The 19,467-nt window shown below is 41.4% G+C and overlaps 1 protein-coding gene across 10 annotated transcripts in view; it reads left to right on the top strand.

Moving 5' to 3' along the window:
* MAST4 (microtubule associated serine/threonine kinase family member 4) overlaps positions 1-19,467 on the top strand; it is a 232,727-nt gene that overhangs the window by 184,877 nt on the left and 28,383 nt on the right. For all 10 annotated transcript variants that reach the window (XM_085042888.1, XM_085042887.1, XM_085042885.1 and 7 more), the window contains 3 exons: positions 4,661-4,793; positions 10,762-10,829; positions 13,182-13,267. In XM_085042888.1, coding sequence (XP_084899014.1) covers positions 4,661-4,793; positions 10,762-10,829; positions 13,182-13,267 — 287 coding nt within the window. The remainder of the gene's footprint in view (positions 1-4,660; positions 4,794-10,761; positions 10,830-13,181; positions 13,268-19,467) is intronic.

Here is a 19,467-nt window from a genome sequence, read left to right as displayed (position 1 = left end):
TGCCAAGATTTCTTTCTCGGTGGGAGTGTAGTTGACTTCAGACCCTCTGTAACTTCGACTCCAGAATCCCCGTGGTCGACCTCGGGTCTCGCCAGGCACCTTCTGCCAAAGGCTCCAGGACAGACCATGGCTCCCGGCTGCAGAGTAAAGCACATTCTTTACCTCTGGTCCTGTCCTGACTGGGCCCAGGGCTACCGCATGAGCGATCTCCTGTTTGATCTGGGTGAAGGCTTGCTGCTGTTCAGGGCCCCAGTGGAAATCGTTCTTCTTGCGGGTTATGAGGTAGAGAGGACTCACGATCTGGCTATACTCAGGGATGTGCATTCTCCAAAAGCCTATGGCGCCTAGGAAAGCTTGCGTCTCCTTCTTGTTGGTTGGTGGAGACATCGCGATGATCTTATTGATGACCTCAGAAGGAATCTGACGCCGTCCATCTTGCCACTTTACTCCCAGGAACTGGATCTCTCGGGCAGGTCCCTTGACTTTACTCTTCTTGATGGCAAAACTGGCTTCCAGGAGAATTCTGATGATTTTCTCTCCTTTCCCAAATACTTCCGTTGCTGTGTCCCCCCACACAATGATGTCATCAATATACTGCAGATGTTCTGGAGCCTCACCCTTTTCCAGTGCAGCCTGGATCAGTCCATGGCAGATGGTGGGACTGTGCTTCCACCCCTGGGGCAGTCGGTTCCACGTGTACTGTACACCTCTCCAGGTGAAAGCAAACTGGGGCCTGCACTCTGCTGCCAGAGGAATGGAGAAAAAGGCATTGGCAATGTCAATGGTCGCATACCACTTTGCTGCTTTGGATTCCAGCTCATACTGAAGTTCCAACATGTCCGGTACAGCAGCACTCAGTGGTGGTGTGACTTCATTCAGGCCACGGTAATCCACCGTCAGTCTCCATTCTTCACTGGACTTACGCACCGGCCATATAGGGCTGTTAAAAGGTGAGTGAGCCTTGCTGACCACCCCTTGGCTCTCCAGATCCCGAATCATCTTATGGATGGGGGCCACAGAGTCTCTGTCAGTGCGGTATTGCCGGCGATGCACTGTTGCTGTAGCAATTGGTACCCGCTGTTCTTCAATTCTCAGTAGTCCTACAGCAGACGGGTTATCTGAGAGACCAGGCAGGCTATTCAGTTGTATTATGTCTTCTGTCTCTACGGCTGCTATCCCAAAAGCCCAGCGATGTCCCTTTGGGTCTTTGAAATATCCACTCCTGAGATAATCTATGCCGAGGATGCATGGGGCGTCTGGACCAGTCACGATGGGGTGTTTCTGCCACTCATTCCCAGTTAAACTCACTTCAGCTTCCAGTACAGTCAGCTGCTGGGATCCTCCTGTCACCCCAGAAATAGAAAGGGATTCGGTCCCCACATACCTGGATGGCATCAGGGTGCACTGAGCGCCGGTGTCAACCAAAGCCGTGTATCTTTGTGGGTCAGACGTGCCAGGCCATCGGATCCACACAGTCCAATAGATCCGATTATCCCTTTCCTCTACCTGGCTAGAGGCAGGGCTCCTCTAATCCTGTTTTTGGTGGACGATGTTCTTCTCCTGTAAATGTGTTCCTGAGGTCCCTTCAAGAGGATCAGTCATATTATCACTTCCATTCTGTCGGGGGTTCTGTCCACAAGAGACTGGGGCAGTGTTGTACCTAGATGAGCTTCTTGAGGTGGATGTTTCTGTTTTCAATTCACGTACCCGGGCTGCTAAGGTGGAGGTGGGTTTCCTGTCCCACTTCCTCATGTCTTCCCCATGCTCTTGAAGGAAAAACCAGAGGTCACGTCGTGGAGTTTGTTTTCTTTCCCTGACTGGAGTACGTCTGCTCCTGATGGCAGAGACTCGGGTTGGTTTTGGTGTGGCATGGAAAAATCCTTCTTTGAACTCTTTCCTTAGTTTCTGGAGGCTCTCTTCAATCAAGCTCCGGACTTGCTCGGCCAGGTTTGTTTCTACCGATGAGACCTGGGTGCGTAGTGGAGCGGTGACAGTGTCCTCATAAATTCTCAGTTTGTTTGTTAACACGCCCACCTGGTCTTCGCCTTCCCTCCACTGCAGTGTTGCCAGGTAACGAGTGTATATCTCTGGTCCGAGCCGCGCGAATCTTAGCCACATTTGTGAAGTGCACCGGACATTATCTGGGCTCTTGGGGAATCTCTCGTTGTCTGAGAAAATGATCTCTAGCACAGCCAATTCCCTCAGGCATCGGATACCTTGTTCTATTGTGTTCCATTTCCTTTGGTGCATCTGGAGGTCTTCTTTGCACAGGTATCTGTCCCGTACACTCAGCAGCAATCGTCGCCAGAGGCTGAGAGTTTCCTGGGTTTTCCCAATCCCCTGGTCAATGACCACATCCTGAGACAGGGATCCCAGTTGTCTGGCCTCACTTCCATCCAGAATAGTGTCATTAGCTGCAGCGTCCCAGATACGGAGCAGCCAGGTCAAGATGGACTCATTCGCCTGCCGGGTGAATTCCCTCCGTAGGTCCCGCAGCTCCCCCAGGGATAGAGAGCGAGTGATGATCTCCGGCTCTGTCTCTTCTGCTGGGTGAGATGGTCCTGCCGCATCCTCATCAGTCGCTGTGCGGACTGAGTTGCTCTTGGATTTCTTTTTCTGGACGGGGGCAACCGCTACTGGCTTTGGCTGTTCTGATTCGGCAATGGTCTGTGGTGAGACATTGACTGCTCCTTTGGTTCTTTTCCTCTTGCCTGCTGACTTGTTTCTTTTCTCCTCCTCTTTGAGAAGACGCTGTACAACACCAGGTATTGTTCTGTTTCTCAGCATGAGGTACACTGTGCTGGTCGCAGAGACGAAAGAAAACAGAACTAACAGGAAGATTATGCCATCCTTAGCATCCAGAGAGAACTCAATGTTGTCAAAGATGGCTGTGCCTGGCCTGAAATGCTGGAAGAAACCACTCTCTCCTCCTATCCCCAGAGGGTGGGTGCGATTGCTGAGGAGGTCCCAGACGAAGCAGCTCAGGTTAGGCCAGGCAGACAAAGTCGAGTATATATTCCGAATGGTATTCATCGCCTCACACGTTACTATGCAATAGGCATAATAAACCAATACAGCAATTCTCATGCCATTCCCTGGTCGCAACAGGAGCAATGCAACGGGTAGATAGTTTCCCATTTGAGGGAAAATATAAAGGGTAAGATACATTACCCACATAGACAGGCTGATCATCATGGTGATAGGATTTTTCTGAGTTTCCCCAGGTCGAGCCCCACGTTGGGCGCCAAAATATGTCTTGGTTTGAAAACAAACCAGTGGGAGATCACAAGTCAAGATTGAAATTAAAAATAAGTGAAATAATACAAGGAAAAGCACTGACAAAGTCAGATACAACCTAACACCCTGTTAGGGTGGTAGTAGCAGTCCAACTGAAGTAGTCCAGTTGAAGCGGTGATCCTCTGAAGGTCTAGTCTCCAGCTGAAGATCCAGTAGTAGCTCTGGTCCTCCGGGAACCCAGTAGACAGGGCTAGCTCAGGCAGTTCCAAGGCCAGGTTATATCCACGTGGGAACACCTGGCTCCTCCCTCCTGGGCAGAGCATCTCACAATGGGAGGAGATAAGTCCATGAGTCACACGGTGGGTTCCTGATGGCCCATTGCCTGTCATGCGGGGTGGGTCGTTAGCAAGTGATAATAGCTAACGGATGGCCCATTGCCTGTCATCCGGAGTGGGTGATAGCAGCTAATGGCCCACAGCTGGTGGTAATAGAATACTTAACTACATCAATATTGCAACCTAGGACAGGCTATTACTCTGTTAAGCATTGTACCTATAGGCACAAACACCTTGAAGAATGCAATAACCATGGACAGATGTTTTGGTGTGAATTCATGCCAGTAGAGAGGAAAATTATATTAACACCCCTCCCCCATTGTTTGAATAATCTTCCTTGCTCCTTTCAATGTATTTCTATTTTTATCGTCTGTAAAGGTAGTAAAATAAATGTATTTCCAAGGGACTTGGGGATAGGTAGAATTTTTAGTTTCTTTTTTTTTTTTCTCTCTGTTCCTTGTTGAACCTTGCCTTTTAGCTATGTTATAAATGATAGTTGCATTATAGTTAATTCTCACAGGAGAATGTTTCGTTTCTGGATTTTAAACAAATGGATCAATGAAGTTTAAATGTTTTTTATGAACTTTCAATTTTATCTTCATTCTAAAGTTAGTGATTTATTTCATTGTATTTTCCATAAAATACAGTGCATATATATTGATTAGAAATGCTTCAAATTACTACTTCAAAAGTAAAAAGTGTAGTGCAATATATTTACATAGTTTGTTGTAGTGGATTTTTATAGGCAAGTCCATACATGGAGATACTCTTCTGTATTTGAAATCTTATTGTTGCTGGTTGCAGGTAATTTCACTCAGTATTATGTGAAGCTGTGAGGGCAAAGAATATACTGTTCATATAAAGTAGTACTCTGAAATTATGGCATGCAATTCTATTGCTTACAACATGTTATGCTGTTTAAGAATTCAGAATAGATTAATAGATTATCAGTAATAGAACAAAGGAGTATTGTTTTTAGTAGGAAAATGCCATGTATGTGGAGTTAGAAGGAGGAAAGGGAATTTTTATGTTAGGCCCTAAGGAATCAGTTTCAACAGAGAAAATGATGGTGGTTGTTTTTCTTCTAGGAATTTGATCCCGAAGAGTTTTACTATCTTTTGGAAGCAGCTGAAGGCCATGCTAAAGAGGGTCAAGGCATTAAAACAGACATCCCTCGATATATTATTAGCCAGCTGGGCTTAAATAAAGATCCTCTGGAAGGTAAGTGAATCTCCTGGTATAGCTACAGGTTCCTAGGTTCTTCCTTCTCAATGTGTTTTATCATTGTGATAATCTGTGTGTACCTGAAAAGGGTCAAGGTAAAGATGGTAGCAGAAAAAGCATTTGCTGACTCTTCCAGTACTCTTACAAGCTCAACACATTCAAAAGGCCATCTCTTGTGAACAGGATTTTTGTGTTGTGAGTAGCAGTCACAAATACACTGTATCAATGATACCACTCATCTTCTTCCAGCTTGACAATGCCACTTGCTTGTTTCAGCTCTGGCCGAAAATTACTGGGATAATTTGATGGTAACTGTTATCTAAACACAGTTATAAAGGAAACTTAGTTGAGCTGTTGTCTGCCTTTCAGTGCCCCTAGGTTCCTGCATCTTGGAGTCTGTGAGAAGACTATATTCCAACCTGTATTGGTTTGAACACAAACCAGTGGGAGATCACAAGTCAAGATTGAAATTAAAAATAAGTGAAATAATACAAGGAAAAAGCACTGACAAAGTCAGATACAACCTAACACCCTGTTAGGGTGGTAGTAGCAGTCCAACTGAAGTAGTCCAGTTGAAGCGGTGATCCTGTGAAGGTCTAGTCTTCAGCTGAAGATCCAGTGGTAGCTCTGGTCCTATGGGAACCCAGTAGACAGGGCTAGCTCAGGCAGTTCCAAGGCCAGGTTATATCCAGGTGGGAACACCTGGCTCCTCCCTCCTGGGCAGAGTATCCCACAATGGGATGAGATAAGTCCATGAGTCACACGGTGGGTCCCTGATGGCCCATTGCCTGTCATGCGGAGTGGGTCATTAGCAGCTGATAGCAGCTAACGGCCCACAGCTGGTGGTCATAGACTACTTAACTACATCTATATTGCAACCTAGGACACAACCCATATCTTTTTCTGGCCAATTTGAGTCCATTGAGGGCTTTTGGAGGAAGAACTTAGGTTCCAGTGAAGGTATTGTCACTACAGGATTTTTCTTTACAGGATTTTTCTTTACTGAGAGAATAGTGAGGCACAGAAACATGTTGCCCAAAGAAGTGGTGGGTGCCCCATCCTTGGAAGTGTTTAAGACCAGACTGAATGGGGCTCTGGTCTTGTGGACAAGGTAACCCACCTAGCTGTTCAGGGGAAGCCAGTTGATGTGATCTTTCTGCATTTCGGTAAAGCTTTTGATACTGTCTCTCACAGCATCATTCTGGAGAAAATGTCCAGCACACAGCTGGATAAACACATCTTGTGGTGGGTGAGCAACTGGCTCATGGGTCAGGCTCAAGGGCTTACAGTGACTGGGGTGACATCAGCCTGGTGACTGTCACTGGTGGGGTTCCACAGGGCTCCATCCTCGGCCCTGAGCTCTTCAGCATCTTCATAAGTGACTTGGGTGCAGGCCAAGAAGGGATACTAAACAAGTTTGCAGATGACACAAAACCGGGAGGAGCTGTTGACTCCCTCCAGGGCAGGGTGGCCCTGCAGAGACACCTCGACAAATTAGAGGGCTGGGCAATCACCAACTGTGTGAAGTTCAACAGTAAGGGAAAGTGCTGGTTAAGCACCTGGGATGGGCAGTCCTGGATGTATGGACAGACTGGGAATGAGGCTTGAGAGCAGCACCATGGAAAGGGCCCTGGGAGTCCTGGTTGATGGTGAGTTGGACATGAGTCAGCAGTGCCCTGGCAGCCAGGAGAGCCAACCCTGTCCTGGGGGGCATCAGGTACAGCATGGCCAGCCTGGAAGGGAGGGGATTGTCCTGCTCTGCTCTGGGGCAGCCTCACCTCCAGTGCTGGGGGCAGTTTTGGGTGCCACAGTACAAGAAAGACAATATTAGAGAGTGTCCAATGGAGGGCATGAAGATCGTGAAAGGCCTTGAGGTGAAGCTGTATGAGGAGCAGCTGAGGTTGCTTCATCTTCTCAGCCTGGAGAAGGGAAGAATGAGGGGAGACCTCATGGCAGTCTACAACTTCCTCACAAGGGGCAGCAGAGGGGCAGGCACTGCTGTGCTGACCAGGGACAGGACTGAGGGAATGGCCTGAAGGTGTGCCAGGAGGGGTTTAGGCTGCCTGTTAGGAAAAGGCTCTTCACCCAGAGGGTGGTTGGATGCTGGAAGAGGCTCCCCAGGGCAGTGGTCACAGCACCAGTCTGACAGAGCTCAAGAAGTGTTCGGACAATGCTCTCAGGCACAGGGTATGACTCTTGGGGGTGGTCCTGCACAGGGCAGAACTTGGACTTTATGATCCTTTTGGGTCTGTTCCAACTCAATGTAGAAGGTTTGAAACATGATCTTCAAGGTGCTTTTCAACCCAAGGCATTCTATTGTTCTTTTAAGGACAACATTGAACAAACTAAAATTACTCCTCTGTTCTAGTCAGATCATCATCTTTGCTGCTCTGTGACCAGATTCTATCACTGGTGACAAATAGAAATCTGTTCATTGTTTTCAGTGCTAGTTGTGCAATTTGGAAGAAACTGACAGAAATGCCATCGTGGAAAAATGAATCTAGCTAGTGCCAATTAGCTTGTCTACTCTGTTATGAAGCAGGACTAGGAGAGGGCTTGATAACACAAAATAATAGCAAAAAGCTATGATAAACTGGGTTTTTTTGTTGTTGTTGCTAGCTTTCATGATGTAAGATCACGTTTTGTTAAAGGAGTTGTATATTGTGTGTTAAAACCTTTTTGCTGAACTAAAGCAGTTGTGAAGTTCAGCACTGCCAGTTGTGTCAGGAGTTTGGGTAGTTCTAATTCAGATTGAGTATTGCTATAGATTACATTAATGTTATCTTAACAGATTTGAAGAAAGTCAGGCCTATGATTAGTCCACTTCCTATCTTGACAGAACTTCCTCATCCAAATTTAGTATTATTTTTTGTCTGAGATACAGATTAACCACTTTGATGCTTTTTGTTTGTATTCGGAGTGCAGCAAGGAAGCCTGACAAATTGGGAAAATACACATAAATATTGTTTTGTCTTTAGTTTTGGAAAAGATCAAGAAGTATTCTTTGCAAGATAATGCATTGTCTTCTGGATTTGGTGAGCTGTTGGTCTGTCCTAAACTTACAATTCATCAGTTCTTCACTGATGTATATGTAAGATTTAATTTGGAGTGTGGGTTGAGGGTTTTATAGCATTGACCCTGGTTCTGTCAGGTTTACTGTTATCTCTCTCATTGAATCTTCCTGGCCACTTGGATGAAAGTGTTCCTCAGCATGAGTCAAGAATCTGGCATTGCCGAAGTTTAATACATCTTTGAATTCTTTTTGAACAGTTGGTTGTGAGAGAGGTCGAGAAACAAATGCTTATATACAAATAAGAAATACTGTTTTCTTTAACTAAATATTTGTTTTATAGGAGTGTACTTCATGTAGGACACATTGTATTATAGCTCATAAACTGAACATTAATGAATATTACAAATGTTGAAGCTTTCAAAGGATAATTGAAATGTTGGGGTTTGGATTTTTTTCTGAAGGAGAAAATGGACCGTGTGGTTTGTCAATAAATACTGAGGGGCGTTTGATAACTGGATTAGTGATCTTTGGTTCAGTTGGAGATTTGAGCAATTGAATTGTGTTTTGTTTTAAAGATTAATGTGTATGTGTATTTATAAAGAAAATTTAGACCATCTGATTTGTGTTAATGCTTTTTTTCCACGCTTCAAAAAAAATATTTAAGCAGCATAAATCACTATACAATGACTTCTTAAGTGATCTAGTTTTGATGTAAATTGGTGCCTCTTTATATAAGGACTCTTCCTAAGCAAATTAAAAGAAGGGCCCTATGGGTTTATGTCCTGGAATTAATTGTTTACAAAGAGAATTATTGGGAGCACTATATTCAGTACTGTAAAAATATTATGGGAAGATCATCCTTGAGAACTTTAAAGCCCTTTTATGTAAGAATAGAAATTTTTTAAAAAGCAGAACCAAGTTTTTTCAACAAAGTCCACCTCAGTAGCAGTCCTTGTCCTGTAGCACAGAATTTTGTTTTCAGTCAAGCTGTTAATTGATGTCTTCAGTGTTCATAAATGTTCATGCAAAGGTTTGTATTTCATCTGCAGAGAAAAGCAACCTACTGTAGACATTTTTCTACTTACCTCCTTTGTTTGCTGCCATAACTGTAGCGTTCTTTCTTTGAGTGAAATGATGCTTGCATTATTTGGAGACAATGCTAGATAAATTTATACTGTACTGAAAGCCATACCACAACAGATTCATCACTTAGCGGAGACTGGTGGCTGCATTTCTGAAGAGTTCCCTGGGGAGAAATTTTTCCCCATGTTTTTTAAATTACCATCTTTACCTTTTTGAATCATGAGTCTTCAGAAATGGTTTAAATCAATGAAAGAAAAAGGACAGATGTTTAATGGTATTTAGATGAGTTTGAAAAATCTCTTCAGGCATTGCAAAATGGTTCCATAGCTCCCTGTTTTGAAATCTGACGTTTGGTTCCATTCCATTAGTACCTACTGCTTGCAGATAATATGGATTTCTCAGATAATGGTTATTTTGCAAAAGTTTTGTTTCAAAAAAGATCATTTTAATTTGCTATTTATAAAAGTAATTTCCATTTAGAAGGCTTTCGAAGTGTATTACTACAGCTAGTTTGGTTCTCACCCATACAATGAAGGTTTCATCAACATTTCTGTCCTAAAGCCCCCATGTTCACAAAACTGGCCTTTGCCAGGGAAATCCGCTTCAGGTTCAGCCTATGTGATTTTTTTCTTTAATAATTTTTTTTTTTTCTTTCTTTGTTCTCAGTTGAGATATTTTTCACCATTTATTGGCTTAATTTTTGGAATGCCTGTAGCTTCTTTAACACCTAAAAGAACTGTTTGGCTTTTGGAGTGACATTCTAATGTCTTCTGTTTCTTACACTTAACACACATTTTGGTTTGTATAGTGGTTACAGATGAGAGGTACTCCTTAAATCTTCAGCTGTCCCAACAGAAAATTATCTACATGGTTAATTTGGTTTTAAAAATTGCAGTAAGTGTTGTGCAACATTTCACTTGTAATAGAAACTTATTTTTATATAGAAAAATGCAATTTAGATATTCTGTGTGAATATTCAGTTATATTTCATATTCATAAATTCAGTTAACAGTTCCAAGATAAAAATGCATCTTGCAAATTTTAGGTGGTCTTATCTCTGATTCCCCACACATAACTGTGATAAAATGTGCATCTTTTGGTATGTAAGATGCATCATTAAATATGCATATGATTGCTGGGGTCTTTTAGTTACTGGCTGTCCGATTTAGCTTCTATTACCCAGATGATTTCTTAGTTAAGCCCTCCACTGAAGAGCAGGCAGGGCTTAGGAGCTCTGCAGCATAGTTTGACCCGGGCAGGCACAATCTGATCAAGTTGTAGACTCCTAAAATCTTACTTTCCCAGAGAAGTCATCTGTATTAGTGACTTTGTAAATTATAAGCTTCTAAAGAAAATGGCTTTTAGCTTATTCTGCTGCACTTATCAGCATTTCTGTGTGGAAGATGCAAACTATCTGGACTCCATTTTTGGTCTAAACTAGAAGCTTTTGCTGGAACTGTGAAGGAGCCCAGGAAGGATGGGGTGTACTTTTAACCCCTCAGGGACTGAGATCCTCAGGAGTTTTAGCAGATAAGTACTCTCTTTCCCTTAGTGCTCAGTTTGCATGCATCTCTTGGAATTCCTGGGTCTCAGCAGTGAAAACAGTATTGTTCTTCATTGCTTCATGGCTGCTTGAATTCTTTGGTGGAAGATTATTACATAGGCACTGAATAGCGGGTCTTCATTTTCTCAGTGGATTTTTTTAATATATGCTTGGAGATGCCCTGAAAGTTACTTGTCAAGTGCTACAGGTAGGACACCATTTTCTATTAAGTGCTCCAGAAAGGTGTCACTTCTCATGTGTACTGTGCTTCATTTAGTTTTGTATTTTCCATAGCTTGAAATGAAGTATTTTATTTCTCTTTCCAGAAATAGCTCAGCTAGCTAATTGTGACAGTGGGACAGCAGAAACTCTAGAAGCGGATGAATCAATAAATGTAAGCTTTCCTGTTACATTACTGCTTTTGCTGAATGTAAGCAAGGAAAATCTGGTGTGTTCCCCCAACCCTGCCTGTTCTGGTTTCTGCTGGTATGTGTAAACAGATCAAATAAATATTGGTTAATACTCAAACTAACTCTGTGAAACTCTACAGGCAGAGGGCTTTCAAAAGGTATAACCAAGCTGTCTACCTGTTTTCCTAAACATTTCAGTGTCTTTGTCTTCCACAAAGTTTGTGTTTACCATGTGGCGATAACTTTACCACAAAATCCACCACTGCTTTCTTTGTTTCTATTCAATCAATGTATTTCTTTTTCTTTTAGAAGTATTGGTAAACTGTTTAATAAAACAAAGTATTTTAAAGAGATTTTAAAACAATCCATTCACAGAGGCAGCTAATGATCAAATTGAGAGATTGTGAACAGATCCAGTGAAGAGACAAAGAAGAAATAAGTTAGCAAATAGCCTGCATTCAGAAAGTTAGTTTACAGTTTGAAAGGTTGTGCACCATTCTTCTGAATCTTTGATCAAAAATATTTGCCTACAGCAATGGGTATCTTACAGTAATACTTTGTGAGATGTTTGCTCAGGATGGCAAAAGAAAAACAAGTTGGACACATTGATTCAGCTGAATATTGTGGCCTTAAATGCTCTTATTTTAAATTCTTATTTTAAAAAGTTGGCTCTTACACCTTGGATTTCAGTCAGCAGAGTAGATAAAGGTCTTAAAATTTAGTCTTGATTTTCAGTGCAAGTGGACAGAGAGAACAAGAGCAGTTTTAGGGGATTTATAGGTAATTCAGTGGTACTTTAAAAGTATTTACAAATGTTAGCAGGCATGGATTATCTGTTAGACTAGCTCTGATACATAAAAAACATCATTCTCTGGTACATGTTGTGTTACATTGCGATATTTTCTAACATTTGTCAAAGTGCCACTTAGGAAGGATTCTGTAATTGACAAAAAAGGTGTTTCTTACTTTGCTGCTTTCATTGATCTGCATTTAAACTACCGTATTAGAACTGAGCAGCATTTAGTGGAAGGATACTGACAAATCAGAGAAAAGACAGACAGAATACCTAGAAAGATGCCTTTAGGGGAGTGCTAAAGTACTTAACTGAATCTAGTGTGCTAAGTGGCTTAGCATTAGCTAAGCAATTGAAATTGTGAAAGTTAGTGTGTTGTACAAATGCTGAAGAAATACAGGAAGGATAATGTAGTGTAATAAAGGAAAGTAAATAGGGGAGATGATGAAATCAGTAAAGAAGAATGTAGATTGAATATTTGGAACCATCTCAAAGTCTAGCTTTGGAATAAACACACATGGGAAGTTACAGGAAGCATAACTTTTGAGTACAGGACTGCTCACAATCATCATAAATATACAATTAGGAAGAATCCTGTACTGGCAGACAAGTGGGCTGAACAATTTAATAAGTCTTCTCTGCCAGCTCCTGTGTAGTTCATTATATTAACATATTCACTAGTCTTGCATTGAATTTTCTTTAGCAAGCTTTTAATAGAAAATGTTCCAACCAGGTCTACTTTCAGCTTTTAACTGTTACCAAACTGCTTGGATAGGAATTGTGTAACTTCTTGGAGATTTGGAAGACATTTGAGGAAGATCTTTTGGGTTAGGAAGTCTGGAGTCCTGTGCCTTCATCTTTTCCCCCTGAACCACAATTCTAATTCTCATATCTTAAAGATTAATTAAAAATTCAAACTAGAAAAAAAGTTTTGCCATATTCGGGGCAACGTAGTTTTAAAAAAGTTTTGACAAAGAAGTAGGTAAGAGTGACCTCTCTAGAGATAGATTAAAGCATTTTTATTTTCCATATTTTTCTTTTTCATTTTGTGTCTCTTTACCATCTACGCTATGTTACATCACACTCTATCCTAACATTAGTTTGAAAGGTGCCAAAGTTTATTTGAGTGAACCAGAGCTCATCAACAGTTTGTTACTACCAGGCTGTAATATGAGAGTCAGATTTACTAAAATGGGAAGGCAGTGGCCAGTGAGTGCCTTGTGGATTTCACAGAAGTCCCTGACTCCAGATAAGACTTGCTAGTAACTACTTTACCAGAACCCTTTGTGGCTGTAACCTGTGCACGGAGAGAAGCAAGCAGTTTGCTGCAGTGTAGCAGAGACCTGTCTGATGAAAAAGCAGCTTTGCTTCAGGAGCCCCTTGGTCCCTCTCTGTGTTGGCTGTATGCCTGGCTGTCCAGAGCTTTTACCTGGTTCATCAATGTGACAGCCTGGTGATAGTTGGTTTTTTGTTTGTTTTTCCCCCCTCATTTTGAAAAAAAGCATTGTATTAACTTTGTTCATTCTCATCTCTTATCTTGAAGAGCTCTAATACCTCGCTGAAGCTGCAGAGGAAACCTCGGGAAAGTGATTTTGAAACAATTAAACTGATTAGTAACGGAGCTTATGGGTGAGTAATCCCTGACTCTGACAGCTCTTTTGCATTTTATTTTTGCTTAATTTCCCATTTCTTTCTTCAGGGGTCTACATGGGAGGGAGTGTGTTTGCACTGCTGCTTTTTTCCTTTTGCATTCTTGTTTTGTTACTAATATTTTAAGTTCACAAGGTTTTGGAAAGTTTGCTAGGCAATAATAATTAATGCTGTGCTGCAGTAAATTAAAATACTGAACATTACATCAGGAAGATTTTTCAGAAGTAGATAGCATGCCACAGATGAAATCTGAATAAATCAAAGGGCAGATTTAAGCTCACCTTTATAATACTGCAAAAAGCATGTGTTCATGCAGATATGAGAGAGAGTTATATGTCATCTGTAGGGAGACAGATTGATAAAAATTAGTGCTTACTTGACCTAAAAATATTTTTGAAATAAAAACAAATTTCCTGAAGTAGGGCAGCAGTGTTTTGTTATTTTGTAGATGATATTCTAATTCTCAAATTTTAACCAATTGGCTTATAAGGAATTGCTATTATTTGGTTAGTTTCTGGGTAGTTGGAGAGTGCCTATAACTTACTGCCTAGTGATAGGTAAGTCATCTGGAGATATCCCGGAGGACCGAGAAAAGATTTTGGTAACCTGGTTTTTAAATGAACACAAAACGTTTTCTAGAAGTACTGTGCAGTCATGGTGCTTGTCTTCAGTCCTGTCCTCTGATCCTGTACTATCTGTTAGACCCTTTTTTGGCTGCTCCTCTGCACTGAAATGTTTTGAAACAGGAACTGTTGTTCTGTGTAACCTGCCAGGAACGGGAGGAATGTAAAATGGCTCAAAAAAGAGAGGTTTCCATCTTGTGGTGAGGAGCCCACTCAAATGAGCCAACGTTACAGCCTGGCAGAGGAAGAAGTGGTGCTGCTCTCAAGCACAGACTCCATTAGACTCTGCTTGAGCTGGGAAGTGACAGTGAGCTGATAGGACTGAGCTCTCTGCGATGAGGTCTTAAACATAGGAGAAAAAGCACCTGCAGTCTACCCACTGGAGTTTTATGTGCCCACTGAATGGCCTGAGGCTGATGGGCTCTCTCTGGTGAAATTCAGTTAATGGTAACTGTGAGTCCTGGAACAAGAGGCATTCAGTAATGCCTAGGAGTGTTGGCCATGGTAGCTTGTGTGGAGGCTACTTGTGTCCAGACATTTTTACATAACTTGGCAAAAATCCCAAGGGAAATAGTATAATTTGCATTAAAGTTATATAAATATTCAAATACAAGAATTTCTTCACAGACAAACTTGCTGCTTACCATATGTCACCTTCTCCAATCACTCCGGTACCTCAAAAGCCTGCCTCTCAGCAGTTAGCAATAGATGTTGCCTCCCTCCCTGGCTGCACCACTTTCTCCTTCCCTTGGCAGGTGCTAAGTCCCCTCCATTCCTTCTTTCATCTGTTCTTTTACTGGAGGAGGATAAGAGGAACTGTAGGCCTCTGCTGGAGAAAGGGGTGTCGAGTCACTGTACTGTACCCACCTCGGAGCAGTTATCAAGCGCTGAGGGATGGGGAGAGGAGGGAGCAGCTGCAGCAGGGCATAATGCAGGTAGCAGAGTGAGACCTGACACTTGAAGTCAGAGGTTCTGTAGACCTCTTGCTCCATAGGTGTTACAGCCAGAAGGAGCCTGAAGAGCCATTAGGAAACACAGACTGGAGACAACTGTACACCTGAAACAAATAAGGATCTGAAAAGCTGGCAAAGAACAGATGAAAAGCCATGGCCTTCTATGGCACACAAGATTATTTTTTTCCTCATGTTTGTGGCAGGGAAAATCAGCACTTACAAAATACCTTTTAAATGCCAATAATATGTAAAATTGACAATGTAATGTTGTAAAAATTGGATGAGACCCTGATAGATATGTGAAGAAAAGGAGGGGTGATAGAAAATAACCAGCTTGGAGTATATTGAGATTCTTCATGAATCATTATTGTCTTTAGCAAATGTAAAAACAGGGGTAGGCTGGCAGGATTTAATGTGGTAGTATTAGTGGAAATGAAAACCTCATCAGTTTAGTAGAGTGGTATTACTTCTATTCTTAAGGAAGTAATAACGAAGTATTTTTTGTTGGTTTGGATTTTTCATTTAAATTGTTGCTTCTTAGAAGAAAAATCAGAAATGAGAAAACAGTCTGCAGTGGGTTGACACTGGCTGGATGCCAGCAAAGCAATTCTTATCATTCCCCTCCACAACTGGATGGGGGAGAGAAAATATAACAAAGGGTTCATGGGCTGAGATAAGGACTGGGAGAGATCACACATTGAATACAATTACGGGCATTGGAGACTTGAATTGGAGATATTAATTGAATGTATTGCTAACAGAATCAAAGCAGTATAATGAGAAGTAAAACGAGATCTTAAAAAAAACTTTGCCCCTGCCAGTCTGTCCTTCCCAGCTCTGCCTCCTCCCCTGCCCAGCAGCACAGGGAGACAGGGAATGGTGCTTATGGTTAGTTTATCGCACATTGTTCTTGCCACTGCTCAGGGAGAGGACTCATTCTCTGCTTCACCATGGGGTGCCTCCCACAGGATTCAGTTCTTCCTGGATTTCTTCCATGTGAGTCCATCCCATGAGCAACAGTCCTCTCCAGAGTGCTGCAACGTGGGTCACTCTTCCATGGGGTGCAGTCCTTCAGGCACAGCCTGAAGTGTGGGCTCCTGCCATGGTCACAGGTCCTACCAGGAAGCCTCCAGTGTGAGCTCCTGTAGTCCTCCCACTACCAAAACCTTGCTATACAAACACAGTACGTGGAGAGGGAAGGGAACACAATGAAATGTAAGACAATAAACTTCTTAGCACCTATTCAATACTGTAAGTTAAGAAAGCTTGTACCGCTATATTCTCTAGGATACCACTTTTTCCAAGCCATCTGTGCGCTTGAAAATCTCTGGTATGTCATATAAGTGGGACGGACTGTAAAATCAACAGACCACTTTCTAGTCTTTATTAAGCTGGTTTCTCTTTTTTATGTTGGCACCAATGCAGTTGATGGTTAATTTACTCAAAAGTTATGGACAAGTTTAATGGGAAACACATCAAGATAACCTAAATTCTGTGTAACCCATCTATGAAATGGAATGTAATAAACCAGTAATACCTATTTCTTGTGCATATAAACCAAGAAACTGTCCTGAAGGCATTTATTGCAGTTTATTTACAAGTATAAGTAGCTGAAACAAAAGTTACTGTTGTTGTGCTGCAAGGATTGTTTTTTCCCTCCTATGTTTTTCCAGATCATTAATTTTTTAAAGTAATCTAAGTATATGGGAATTCTGCCTGTGCTTCATTGATTGATTCTCTAAAATATGTCAGTGGGCATATCTTGTGCTCTGACTTACTAAAGCTGCAGTATGCTGTTGTAATATTTTACTTATTGTGAGGCTATAATGGAGGCTTTAAATCAGAACTAATTAAAGACAAACCTGTAACATTCTTTTCCTTTGCTGTGGTGTTTTTGCCTTTATCAGTGAAATGGAAAGCTTTGATTACTTGACAGGGTAATTGTTGGGCTTGGCATGCTGTAGCAGAGATTTGTCAGATATGTTAAATTTGATGAGTTTAAATATAAACTACTAGTTTTGTGAAGGTTTGAGTAAATGTTGTAGCAGTTCTCTGCTTTTAATTGATTGGGTAAACTCATTTGTAGTGCAATTAAACAACTGTATAGTATATGAGGTGTAGATGAGTAGATGAGGCTTTTGGGAATGGCTAGGAATATACAAGAAGTTAAACAAGCTGTGAATCAGTAAACATGTAGGATTTTGGCCAAGTCATTAAAGGTTTCACAAGCTGTCTAACTTTTTTCAGCCAGATAAAACTTCCTGTATTTCCTGAATTTTTAATTTTTACTGCAATCACAACAGTATTTTTTCCACATTCCAGCTTATGAGAGGTAGCAAGTAGTAGTATTCCATCTCTTCAAGTTAGTATCAGCCTGGTTTCCTGACAAAGTTCAACAAAATAAAAATTACATTTGATTTCAGGGAAGCAAGTGATGTTAGTTCAATATCTCTTCAATGTGTAACTATCTGTTTAAAGCAAATACATGATAACACTTTTGCTCCTGCCTGGGATGCTTTTGCTTTCACAGGGATGGTAATGTCAGTATGTACATGACATACTGGCTAATGGTGTTGCTTGATAAATTAAAAAACTTGGGAGCAGTGTTGTCTTGAGCAGCTGCTGAACCTACCTTGTGAGTATTCATTCTATCCTTCTCCACTCTTTTGATAGTACTTGCTCATGTATAGTTGTATTTGGAACAGGATTAAGAAAAGTTACCAACTGTAGAATAAAACGCCATCAGTCAGGTTAATTCATCATCAGCCTGGCAGCCACTAGTTCCAAAGTGGAAGGGGACAGGTGGAACTGTGGCTTGGTAGGTTCACTAAAGTAACACCAGACAGTTTACCCATCAGAATTTTGGACTGCAATTTCATCACTTTGAATCTGTGTTTACTAGCTGCCATAAAGATAGAAGGCATTGCTACTGTTATGTATGGAGAATTGGTTTTATTATTCAAAATTGATGGCACATTAGAACAACTAGGACTAGTACCATTTGTGAGAGAAGGATCAAAACCATCATGTTCTCTTTGTCAATGGCCCACTTCTCATTTCCTTCTAGGAAGACTAGGATAAGTGTGAAATATTGCAGGCAGGAGGCTGGGTGCATTGCTCCGGAACTGTAGTGCTTTTGGTAGCATTTCCTTCTGCGCCAAATCACTCTGGTCACAGGCATTGCCTCTCCAGAAGGTGATGCAGTGCTGCTTTTAAATTCTGATCTTAAATAACTATCTATAAACTTTACCAAACAATATAAACCACAGTCTCACAAGTAGCTTTTCTTCACTGAGGCACCATCAGACATAATTCCAGGGTAGAACAGAATTTAGCAGTCTCTTCTCAGGAAATTGCTTGTAAAAATGAAAGAAAGTTCCTGGTCAGCAGGTGTAGTTTTTAAGCTGTGAGTACAGTACTTGTGTCTCCACAAGGAGTTCAAGGTCCTTTGACAGATTAGAAAATTGGGTCAGCTATATTAGCATTAAGCCCCGAATGTAGACTGGATTGTAAAATGGCTCTAAAAGTTGGTTATTGGAGAGCTGTAAACTAGGCCTGAAATCTATCTATATGGATTTTTTCAGTAACTACAGATTTTTAAATTTAGAGAAAAAACAGGAGTCATGACTCTAAGACTGAAGTGATAGATTGAATGATACTTAAGTTAGACTAATTCAGGAACTCAGTTAAATATTTTAGCTTGTTTTTGTCATCTTACCACTTCTGCAGTGTTTTATAATTGTGCCTAACAGAGATTTACAGAGTATTACAGAGATACCTTTTCAAGCTGAAATTTATGTTGAAAGTGAAATAAGGTAGTGTTTGGACACTGCCAAATGAGTGTTCTTACTTCTCTTGAAAAGCAAGCTTTTTTTGCTTTGTTGAGCTACAGCATCAGTGAAATACAGACCACTTGCAAAACTGTTGAAATTCACACAGTGAAATCAGGGGATGCTTTGGAAACTCTTGTTGCTCTGTTATGAAAACAGAAAGCTGAGGGGGGGATAGGAAATCGGGTTCTTCATTTGAAACCACAGGAGGATGCAACAGCACCATTCTGGTTGTGGCTTTGCAGGGAGACAGGGTGTGCTGCTGTCATTCAGTGGATTCACAGGACAGTCTGGGTGCTCTTCTTACATTGTTTTTGCATCAAAGAATCCTAAATTTGAAATTGTCTTTATAATATACTGGAGATCATGGGCAGCATTTGATTTTCAACATGCTGCTGGCTGGGGTGTAGTTTCCTTCACAAAGCATAAATGTTGTTTGCTGGGGTTACTGTGACCAGAGGATGTGAGGGGTGTTAGACATTTTTGTACATTGAAGTTCATTTAAATGCAATTTGTGTAGCATAAACAGTGTATGCATGTGTAAAAGCAAGAGAGACTATTGTGTTGTGGTTGTCTTGTGAGTCTGGTACTTCTGAACTAAATGGGTTTTTTCTGAGAAAAAACAGAATCCTAGTGGAAAGTTAAAAGTTGCACAGTTACCTGCTTGTGACTGTAAGACTGGAGATGCAGCGTAGGCAGCTGGGAAAATTTCGCAGCATGTCCCAGATATTTACTGGACTAGGTAGTCCTTCGATATAACTGTTCAATAATTT

Source organism: Lichenostomus cassidix, chromosome Z (genome assembly GCF_008360975.1).
Source record: "Lichenostomus cassidix isolate B80296 chromosome Z, HeHo_3.0, whole genome shotgun sequence".
NCBI lineage: Eukaryota > Metazoa > Chordata > Aves > Passeriformes > Meliphagidae > Lichenostomus > Lichenostomus cassidix.
The sequence above is the reverse complement of the archived record's forward strand: the minus strand, read 5'-3'. Positions and strand labels throughout refer to the sequence as shown.